Source organism: Centruroides sculpturatus, unplaced genomic scaffold (genome assembly GCF_000671375.1).
Source record: "Centruroides sculpturatus isolate CEXI.00-Female unplaced genomic scaffold, Cexi_2.0 scaffold793, whole genome shotgun sequence".
NCBI classification, from domain to species: domain Eukaryota; kingdom Metazoa; phylum Arthropoda; class Arachnida; order Scorpiones; family Buthidae; genus Centruroides; species Centruroides sculpturatus.
The window spans coordinates 220389-232255 of record NW_019385190.1 but is presented as its reverse complement, the minus strand read 5'-3'; the positions used below and the strand labels follow the sequence as shown (position 1 = coordinate 232255).

The 11867-nt window shown below is 35.4% G+C and overlaps 2 protein-coding genes across 4 annotated transcripts in view; both read left to right on the top strand.

Moving 5' to 3' along the window:
* LOC111635947 (citron Rho-interacting kinase-like) overlaps positions 1-11867 on the top strand; it is a 36627-nt gene that overhangs the window by 11459 nt on the left and 13301 nt on the right. For 2 of the 3 annotated variants that reach the window (XM_023381094.1, XM_023381092.1), the window contains exon 3: positions 5882-6122. In XM_023381094.1, coding sequence (XP_023236862.1) covers positions 5940-6122 — 183 coding nt within the window. In that variant the 5' untranslated portion in view covers positions 5882-5939. Of the gene's footprint in view, positions 1-5881; positions 6123-7323; positions 7551-11867 lie in introns of those variants that run through there. The other variant, XM_023381093.1, reaches the window with a different exon arrangement.
* On the top strand, positions 4052-5586 carry LOC111635946. Its single transcript, XM_023381091.1, has 2 exons — positions 4052-5177; positions 5582-5586. The coding sequence occupies exons 1-2, from the start codon at positions 4052-4054 to the stop codon at positions 5584-5586; spliced, it is 1131 nt and encodes a 376-aa protein (XP_023236859.1).

Below are 11867 nucleotides of genomic sequence, written 5' to 3'. Positions count from 1 at the left end.
TTTCGGACATTCTGCGACCGTTTATCCGGGTTGGGTGACGGCGCTGGATTGTGGACCTAGTGGTAAGTACTGGTACCAACTGTGGACTCAATTGGACCACTTGCCTTTCGGCAATATTGTTTTTTGTACTGAGTCTTCGGAGGCCCGCATCGGTCTTTCTTCTTGATGTACAACTTCAATCTTCGGGGCGTCCTGACAGGAACCAAGGTTTAGTGTTCTGCTGTATTTTGGCTTGATTCTGACAGTTAATAACTGAAATAGAGCAATTTAAACATTCTCATCGACTTCTCACTACAGGTCAATGAACTCTCCCAACCGTTTTTTATATAACGGTCGCTGTGACGTCAAGTGAAGGTGTTTGTTCTCTATTGGATGTGTTATTGAGCTTTCTACGGAACCAAAAGAGACTTTTTTTTTTTTTTTTATAGATGAAGACTGCTACTTTTGTGACAACATTACTTCATTATTGCTACGCGAACCGGATAAAGTTTCTGTAATTAGGTTTAAGCTAGTATATATCTATCTATTCACCTCTGTGCAGCCAGGTGTTAACCTGACCGTGCAGAGTCGTCTGGAATCTCGATTCCCTCTGACAGTACCCACTTCAGCTCCTGGGATAGGTACATAACACATACACGAGGCTCAGTGCTGCTTTTCTGGTGTTTTACTAATTTTTGTTTATACTAACTATGGATTCCTTCCTTAAAAAGGCTAACGCAATATTGGAAGAAGTGAAGAAATACACTTATGAAAACCGTAACGGAAAGTTTGGTGCGGGTGGCCACACTAAGTATATATTGGATCAATTCTCAAGAGTGATTGCTTTGGCTGAGGCAAGTTTGACTTCTAATGACACCCTTAAATCAATTAATGATAAGCTTACGAATATGATCACAAAAGAGGACCTTAAAAATGTGGACATCTCAGACAGCGTGGCTAACTCGCAGAGAGAAATATTGGAACAACTAAAGAGGATGGAAACTAGAACCGAAGCTAAGGCTCTACATCCGACCTACAGCGACATAGTGAAATCTGACAGGCCTGGAGAAATCCCTAAAGCCCCAACCAGACAAAATAAACCAAATGAGGTAATATTGGTTTATGGGAAAGAAAACGGAGATATGTCAAGCGAAACCGTGCGAAAGATGATTCAGGAAAAGTTGAAACCATCCACCATGAGAATAGGAGTCGACAGGATTAGGAAAATTGCCGCTGGAGGGGTAGCAATCGAATTATGCAATAACGGAGATGTGAATATCATGGAAAAGAAAATTGCTGAAAACATCCCTGAACTTGTCACCAAGAGGCCTAAGAAAAGATGGCCTCACATAGTTATTTACTCGGTGAGCTCTGACATTAACAAGGAAGATCTTGGACCGCTGGTCTTTCAGCAGAACGAACAAATAGGAAATTTGATGAGTGAGGAAGAGTTTAGACAACAGTTTCGTGTTAAGTTTGCTCTTGGGAGGAGGGGAGCGTCATTCCAGAGCTGGACTGCGGAGGTTTCCCCGGAACTATGAAAAATACTTCTTCAGCAAGCTAAAATTAATATAGAATGGTCGCGCTGTAGGATCGCTGACTTCAGTCCGGTCCTGCAGTGCTTCCGTTGTTCTGAGTACAACCATGCGGCGAAGGACTGCCCGCATATTGACCCAATATGTAGTCATTGCTCTGAAGCTCATCAGTATAAGGACTGCACAAACAGGAACAGCGACCCAACGTGCTCAAATTGCAGAAGACAGAAAATTAATAATCATAAACACAACGCCCGGGATACTACCTGCCCCATATATACTCGTGTCAAAAACAGTATTGCCTCTAGAACTGATTATGGACCTTGTTAATCAAAGAAAAATAAAAATTTTGCAAATTAATGTGGGAAGAAGCATATCGGCCACTTCCCTTTTATGTAAACAATTACCACACTTTGATTTAGTTATGGTGCAGGAACCATACTGTCGAAACTGCTCTCCATCCTGCCTTCCTACTTATTGTCCTATGATCAGAGGCACTGAGGAATACCCCTGGGCACTTACTCTTGTGCCAAATACCAGTCTCTCAATTATGAAGCATGACTCTTATTGCGACAGCTACGTTATTACCTCTGAATTAATGATTAATAATGAAAGAATTATCCTCATTAATATTTATTTTCCGGGCGATACGGATGCGCAGGATTTTTTAAAGAAATTACAAACTATAATTAATGCTTTCGATGGATTACATGTATTGATAGCGGGTGATTTCAACGCCCACTCCCCGACGTGGGGAGGTGAGAACCAGGATCCTAGGGGCAACACTCTTGAGGAGTTTTTTGCCTCCAACAAACTTCTTGTTGTGAATAATCCTCTTTCCCCTCCTACTTTCTCCTCGAGCAGAGGGGAAAGTTGGATAGACATCACGGCTGGCAGTGAAGACCTTTTTTCCATGATAACAAATTGGCGGATACTTGAAGAGGATAGCCTGACTGAACACGCATATATAGCTTTTGAATTGACAAATCATGACCAATGCTCCACGCCCCACTATACCAAACGTTACCGCTACATTGCAAACAGGGCAGACTGGGAAGGAATGAAGGATTACTTAAACCATAACTTAACTGAGAACTACTCCGAAAACACCACGGAGGCAAGGGAGCAATTAAATCGTGATATTACAGTTATTTATCATGCTTGTGAGACCTTCATACCGACTATGAAACCAAAAGAAAGGAACGTCCCATGGTGGAATTCAAAACTTACTGCTCTACGTAACACTACTAGACATTTAAGGAGGAAATATCAACGAAGTAAAGATGATAACACTAGGATGATGAACAGAGAGGCTTATTTGCAAAGCCAACAAGATTATAAAAAAGCTATTAAAGATAGCAAGATTAAAGGCTGGAGAAATTTTTGCACTAATTCTTCATCTAACCCCATGGGGCTTCGTTACCAGGTTATGTAGCAATAAACTACGCAAAACGCAGATACTTGCTTCCTCAAATGAAGGCAACAACCCGCAGTCACTTATTGATACACTAATGGAAAAGCTTAATACTTTCTGTCCTGGCGATGATACTTCTGAGGACGCAGATTGGCATAGACAAGTAAGGGCTGATAAAAATAAACTGGAGGACACTGACAATGCTAAGGCATTCAGTATGGAGGAAATTGACTACGTTATCAATACTTTGGGGAGGGGCAAAGCCCCTGGCCCCGACAACATAACGGCGGACATTGTGATTAACATCTGGAACATAATACCACAACAATTGGTGAAAATTTATAACACTTGCCTATCGCTTGGAATCTTTCCCAAAGAATGGAAAACCGCTAGGGTCATCCCGGTTCCAAAGGCGGGGTCGGCGAGGGACATAAGGCCTATCTCGCTTCTGCCTGTGATGGGCAAAGTGTTAGAGAAACTTTTGACCAACAGACTGATGTGGCATATAGAGAAGAACCGGGCTATCAGCGACTGTCAATATAGTTTTCGACCACAACGGTCTGCTGAGGATGCAATCCAACAAGTGGTTAATCACATTAAACATCTATTGGATGAGTACAAGTATGTCCTCGGGGTCAGCCTGGACATATCCAAGGCTTTTGATAGTGCGTGGTGGCCCCTCATAACACATCAGCTCAGGAATATTAAATGCCCAAGAAACATCCTTATGCTAATACAGGATTATGTAAACGAAAGAACCGCAAAACTGGATTACGGTAAACACAGTGTCACCAAAATTATTACAAGAGGCTGTCCGCAGGGGTCTGTATGTGGCCCACTGCTCTGGAACCTCACGTTTGATCTCTTTTTGCAGAGGAATTTCGGACAACATTTCTGTGTTGCCTACGCCGACGATGTGTTGCTGCTTGTGGGGGGCCGGTCCAGAGCTGACCTCGAGACTAAAGGTCATGACATTTTACACCAAATATATAACTGGGGCAAAATACATAAACTAAGCTTCAACCCTGCCAAGACCAAGGGAATTGTCTTTAACAAGAGCGGTCAACAAAATCTATATCTTAGACCACCGCAAAATCTATATCTTAGACCACCGCATATACGCATGAACGACTGCACCATAAAAATCGAAAAGGCCATCAAATACTTAGGGGTTCTGCTAGACTTCAGGCTCACGTGGGACAGTCATATAAAACATGTGACCTCACGAACTGGACTTATAATGAATATGTATGCACAAGTGGCTAAAAAGAACTGGGGACTGGGTTCCAACGCCATGTCTATCATATATGACTGTGTTTTTCTTCCGGTAATCACCTATGCGTGCGGCTCTTGGGGCTGGGCATCTCAAAAGGTGCACAGCAAACGCAAATTAATTTCCTCTCAAAGGCGAGCCCTGCTCTTGATAACACGATCTTTTCGAACAGTGAGTAATACGTGCTTACAAGTTTTAGCGAAGAAACTCCCTATAGATCTGACCATTCGTGAAAAAGAAAAATTTCACCACATTAAGTGGGGGAAGGAAATCACTGTTAATACAGCTGTCTATAATCAAGAGGATATTGAATGGAACTACCCTTATAGGGACACCCTCTTCCCTACCGGACAGGGTATCAGGTTGGAACGTGATCTTGGGGATTCCTGTATAGATGTTTTCACCGATGGATCTAAAATCGAGGGAAATGTTGGGTGCAGTTTCGTGGTTTATAATAATAACAATGAAGTTAACAACGAAATTTATAAACTTGATAATATGTGTTCCGTATTTCAGGCGGAGCTTTTCGCCATTGGAAAGGCTATCGAATTCATTAATAGAAATTACACCAACATCTCTGCTACCGTCCATACGGACTCTCTTTCTGCATACAACATCCTGTTAAGCAACAAGTTGCATCCTTTGGCAGAATCAATAAGGAACGACATAAGACTATCGGATTGCAAGATACACTTAAACTGGGTGAGAGCCCATCAGGGCTTAGAAGGTAACGAAAGGGCCGATCAATTAGCTAAAACTGCAACTACCATCAATAATGATCGGATAACCTATAGTAAACTCAGCCAGCAGTCTCTAAGAAAACTACTTCTACAGGATACCATTAGGATATGGCAAGACATGTGGGACAGGAACTCCGATCACATCACTTACAGTTTTATTCCTCACCTGGATAACTACATCAATTTTAACTGGTACATGCTGGACTTCTATACGAGCCAAATTATGTCTAATCATGGTAAATTTGCCAACTACTTGATGAGATTTGCCAACAAGAACTCCAACTTATGCGTGGAGTGTGATACTGAAGATGGGCCTATCCACTACTTATATAAATGTATTATCTTCGAAAGGGAAAGGATTGAACTCATAGTAATTTTGGATACCTACAATATCTCCTGGCCCTGTAGGCCACATGAGTTACTACTAAACAAAGAAGTCTACAATTACTTCAAGTACTTTTCCAAGCAGATCTGTAATTACTGCTGTANTACATTTAAACAAAAACATCATATTATATATATGTATATATTAAAAACAGTACAGAAATTTTACTTCAGGTACATAAATAAATAGTTAATTTATTTTACCATTTTGATCAAAATAAAATTTAATTCTGTGGATAAATTTTTACTCTTTTAGATTAATAGAAAAAAAGTGTGTTTATACTTCCAATTTTATATTGATAGTGTATCTTAAAGTTTAGAATTGAAGAAGAAAAATAACTTGGATTTAAGTATATTATCTTTGCTGTAATTGTAATTTTGACTTTTCTGATGTGTACAGTATGGTGTGTAGGAAGTTCAAAAAAATAGACAAAAAAGATTGCATGTTTAAGCATGCAATCTTTTTTGTTAAATTACTGAATTTATTTTGCTTTTTTAACTTTAAACATCGTTTATTTGTATATGTTCTAGATTTTTAAAAAATTTTTATATTTAGAATAGAAAAAGAACTTTTATTGGATGAAATTCAAGATGAACAGCAATCACAATGTGCTATGTATGAAGCCGAATTAAAAACTCTGAGGGAGCAAAATAATCAGCAAAGAGAAATTAACAAAGATTTGGGTAATCAAATCATAGAATTAGAGAAAGAATTATCTCTTGTAGAAAGTACAAGAGAGACAATGCAAAAAAAATTGTATTTACTTGAAGAAGAAAACATACAAATAAAAGAAGAGGTAATAAAACTTAATAAAATTAATAAGTTTTCTTGATGATTGAAACCCTTTAATCTTCTTTTATCCCTCCTTCTAAACTTTATAATATTTATTTCATTTTTAGTTGAACACTGCCTTTTGCATTAAATTTTTTAATAATAATAGCAAATTCTAATATTTTGGATATACTGTTCTTATAATAATTTCTGTAAAACATTTAAATAATTTGCTTTTTAACATGAAACTATATAAATAAAGGTTGTTATTTAAAAATATGTAAAATATTTTGTTTTTATGCTAACATTACTAAAATTTTTTTTTAGCAATGTTTTAAATTCTACACATTTATATATATATAGTGATTCAAAAAGTAAGGTACCAAGAGTGCATCTGTACAAATTTTATTTCACAGGCAGATATAGTGATACAGATTATTATGGCACTGGCACATATTATTTTTCAATATAGTCACCTTGCTTGTCCAAACATTTATTCCATTGATATAACAAGACATCGATGCTGGCAGAGAAGAAATCTGCATAAAGTCACTTCAGCCATGTCATGATGGCTTGCTGAACTTCCATATTGGTTTGGAATTGTCTACCACCTAGGTGCTTCTTCAATGGTCCGAAGAGATGGAAATCACTTCATCCTGAATCAAACCTTTAATAAGGATGTGTTTGGCCTATCAGATCTTTACTCAGTTTGCACATTATCCTGCCTTTATTGAACTCAGTGCACCACACCCACATCTGTTTTCTGACATGACGTTACCATTGTGTACCTCAACAAGTTGACGATGAATTTGTACTGGTGAGCTGCCCTTTAGATGCAGAAACTGAATCACAGTACACACTTCCACATTTAACTGTGTTTCTGTGAGCGCAGCCATCTTCAAGATGATATTGTGCAACATTTGTGCCAAGTAACACGTGTGTAATAAAGCTGTGGTCTTCTGCTGCTGCCCTAATAAAAAATTTGAACAAGAGGAGGTATATGGCACACATGAGAGCTCTGTTACCTTACTTTTTGAATCAGCCTTAAGACTTTTGCTTAGAATGCTGTTCCTGATATAAAAGAAAAGAATTCAAGTATAGAGTATAGTTGTTATATAATAATTATGTATTTAAGTGTACATCAGGATTTGGCCAAATCACATTTTGTGTTCTGAATGCTAGCACACAAATTTAGATGACTATACTTATGAAATTTTACNAAGAACTTTTATTGGATGAAATTCAAGATGAACAGCAATCACAATGTGCTATGTATGAAGCCGAATTAAAAACTCTGAGGGAGCAAGATAATCAGCAAAGAGAAATTAACAAAGATTTGGGTAATCAAATCATAGAATTAGAGAAAGAATTATCTCTTGTAGAAAGTACAAGAGAGACAATGCAAAAAAAATTGTATTTACTTGAAGAAGAAAACATACAAATAAAAGAAGAGGTAATAAAACTTAATAAAATTAATAAGTTTTCTTGATGATTGAAACCCTTTAATCTTCTTTTATCCCTCCTTCTAAACTTTATAATATTTATTTCATTTTTAGTTGAACACTGCCTTTTGCATTAAATTTTTTAATAATAATAGCAAATTCTAATATTTTGGATATACTGTTCTTATAATAATTTCTGTAAAACATTTAAATAATTTGCTTTTTAACATGAAACTATATAAATAAAGGTTGTTATTTAAAAATATGTAAAATATTTTGTTTTTATGCTAACATTACTAAAATTTTTTTTTAGCAATGTTTTAAATTCTACACATTTATATATATATATAGTGATTCAAAAAGTAAGGTACCAAGAGTGCATCTGTACAAATTTTATTTCACAGGCAGATATAGTGATACAGATTATTATGGCACTGGCACATATTATTTTTCAATATAGTCACCTTGCTTGTCCAAACATTTATTCCATTGATATAACAAGACATCGATGCTGGCAGAGAAGAAATCTGCATAAAGTCACTTCAGCCATGTCATGATGGCTTGCTGAACTTCCATATTGGTTTGGAATTGTCTACCACCTAGGTGCTTCTTCAATGGTCCGAAGAGATGGAAATCACTTCATCCTGAATCAAACCTTTAATAAGGATGTGTTTGGCCTATCAGATCTTTACTCAGTTTGCACATTATCCTGCCTTTATTGAACTCAGTGCACCACACCCACATCTGTTTTCTGACATGACGTTACCATTGTGTACCTCAACAAGTTGACGATGAATTTGTACTGGTGAGCTGCCCTTTAGATGCAGAAACTGAATCACAGTACACACTTCCACATTTAACTGTGTTTCTGTGAGCGCAGCCATCTTCAAGATGATATTGTGCAACATTTGTGCCAAGTAACACGTGTGTAATAAAGCTGTGGTCTTCTGCTGCTGCCCTAATAAAAAATTTGAACAAGAGGAGGTATATGGCACACATGAGAGCTCTGTTACCTTACTTTTTGAATCAGCCTTAAGACTTTTGCTTAGAATGCTGTTCCTGATATAAAAGAAAAGAATTCAAGTATAGAGTATAGTTGTTATATAATAATTATGTATTTAAGTGTACATCAGGATTTGGCCAAATCACATTTTGTGTTCTGAATGCTAGCACACAAATTTAGATGACTATACTTATGAAATTTTACTATAAGTTTTTAGAAGAATATTAAATAAGAAATAAAACTATTCTAATGATGAATAAATTGTTGGCTAAATTTCTGTAAATTTCATCTGCTTTAAAGAGTCAAACTTGACTTAATGTGAAGAAAATTTTATTTATTTAAATTTAAAACTTTCTTAAAATAAACAGTCAATTGAAAATGATAATTTAGAATATATCAGAGATTTTGGAGAGAACTGTTTAAGATACAGTCTGGCCACAAGTTGTTAATTTGAAAAGCATTGGCAAAATGCATCTGAAATCAGACTAGCAGTATTTTCTCTTATGTCAAGAATCAATATAACTTTACGTATCTCATGCAAACCAACTTTCAGATGGCCAAGGCAGTAAGGCATTAGCTTACCACTGTGAATGACTTGAGATTGAATCTGGTTAGCTCAAAGAACCCCAGAAAGTTCTGAGGGAGTGGTCCATCCTAGATATATTGTCTTGGTGGAATATGATTCTTCCATCTGTTGCTTAATGTTGGTAGCTTTTGAGTAATTGCTTCTTTTGGACATCTCAGCTGCTGACGGTACTGGTACTTATTGCAGTTTGTTTTATTGTCTCCCTATAGTTTGTAATGGGTAATTTCTTAGTAATCCCCAAACAAACAACATTATGTGTTTTGGTAAATATTTGCTTTAGGATTGGTTAGTGAGGATTATGAACCTTGCTTCAATTTCTTTTTATATCATATTATTGTACAATATCCATTTCTTGTCTCATGTCATTGGTGGTTCAAAAATAAAACTTTTTTGATGAAACAGCAGTCTATTGTTACTCTATTCAATAAATTTCTTTTGCTTAACTAATGAGGTACCCAAACATCTAAATTATTCATGTACCTTAGTTTCTTCAAATTTTTAAAAATTACTGACTTTAGGACTTGGTCTTTTGCAAACTCCTGTACAGTCATTCTAGAGTTATTTTCATCTGTAACCCTCAACAGGTCCTTATCAATGGTTGAAGGACTTTTTGTCTGAGATTTATCTTTAGCTTTAATTTCCCACTTCTGAATTTCTTAAATCAATATTTAGCCATATTTTCCTTTTTAGCATTCTCANTGTAAAATATTTTGTTTTTATGCTAACATTATTAAAATTTTTTAGCAATGTTTTAAATTCTACACATTTATATATATATATGGTGATTCAAAAAGTAAGGTACCAAGAGTGCATCTGTAGAAATTTTATTTCACAGGCAGATATAGTGATACAGATTATTATAGCACTGGCACATATTATTTTTCAATATAGTCACCATGCTTGTCCAAACATTTATTCCATTGATATAACAAGGCATCAATGCTGGCAGAGAAGAAATCTGCATCAAGTCCCTTCAGCCATGTCATGATGGCTTGCTGAACTTCCATATCGATTTGGAATTGTCTACCACCCAGGTGCTTCTTCAATGGTCCAAAGAGATGGAAATCACTTCATCCTGAATCAAACCTTCAATAAGGACGTGTTTGGCCTATCAGATCTTTACTCAGTTTGCACATTATCCTGCCTTTATTGAACTCAGTGCACCACACCCACATCTGTTTTCTGACATGACATTACCATTGTGTACCTCAACAAGTTGACGATGAATTTGTACTGGTGAGCTGCCCTTTAGATGCAGAAACTGAATCACACTACACACTTTCACATTTAACTGTGTTTCTGTGAGTGCAGCCATTTTCAAGATGATATTGTGCAACATTTGTGCCAAGTAACACCTGTGTAATAAAGCTTGGTCTTCTGCTGCTGCCCTAATAAAAAATTTGAACAAGAGGAGGTATATGACACACAAGAGCTCTGTTACCTTACTTTTTGAATCAGCCTTAAGACTTTTGCTTAGAATGCTGTTCCTGATATAAAAGAAAAGAATTCAAGTATAGAGTATAGTTGTTATATAATAATTATGTATTTAAGTGTACATCAGGATTTGGCCAAATCACATTTTGTGTTCTGAATGCTAGCACACAAATTTAGATGACTATACTTATGAAATTTTACTATAAGTTTTTAGAAGAATATTAAATAAGAAATAAAACTATTCTAATGATGAATAAATTGTTGGCTAAATTTCTGTAAATTTCATCTGCTTTAAAGAGTCAAACTTGACTTAATGTGAAGAAAATTTTATTTATTTAAATTTAGAACTTTCTTAAAATGAACAGTCAATTGAAAATGATAATTTAGAATATAGAAAGATTTTGGAGAGAACTGTTTAAGATAGTCTGGCCACAAGTTGTTAATTTGAAAAGCATTGGCAAAATGCATCTGAAATCAGACTAGCAGTATTTTCTCTTATGTCAAGAATCAATATAACTTTACGTATCTCATGCAAACCAACTTTCAGATGGCCAAGGCAGTAAGGCATTAGCTTACCACTGTGAATGACTTCTTAGTTCTTCAAATTTCAACTTTCAACTTTCTTAGTTCTTAAATCTTAGTTTCTTCAAATTTTTAAAAATTACTGACTTTAGGACTTAATCTTTTGCAAACTCCTGTACAGTCATTTTAGAGTTATTTTCATCTGTAACCCTCAACAGGTCCTTATCAATGGTTGAAGGACTTTTTGTCTGAGATTTATCTTTAGCTTTGATTACCCATTTCTGAATTTCTTAAATCAATATTTAGCCATATTTTCCTTTTTAGCATTTTCGCTTCATAAAGTTGTTTTAATATTTTTCTCTTTAACAAACAAGAAATGTTAACAATGTCACTAATACACTGTTTATTCTCTATTTTACTCAGTAAAAATTGCTAATTCAACTCCAAAATAATGGCTAATATATTCTTTTTATAATGTTGCTCCCTATTTTTCAAATAAACTAGAAATTACTCTAATATGATGTAATTAGAATTTGATAAAATTTATCAAAAATTTACCTTGGAAAATTAAGTTTAAAACTTGAAATTTTTGAAACTTTGTTGAAAACTAAGTTTGAAACTTGAAATCCTTAATTATTAGTTTTACCATATTTGTTAAAGATTTCTTAAGTTTAAAACTTAAGAAATCTTTAACAAATATGGTAAAACTAATAATTAAGGAACTTCTAACAAAAAAAGATATTTTAAATATTTTAAACAAAAGTTCTGTTTAAAATTATTTGG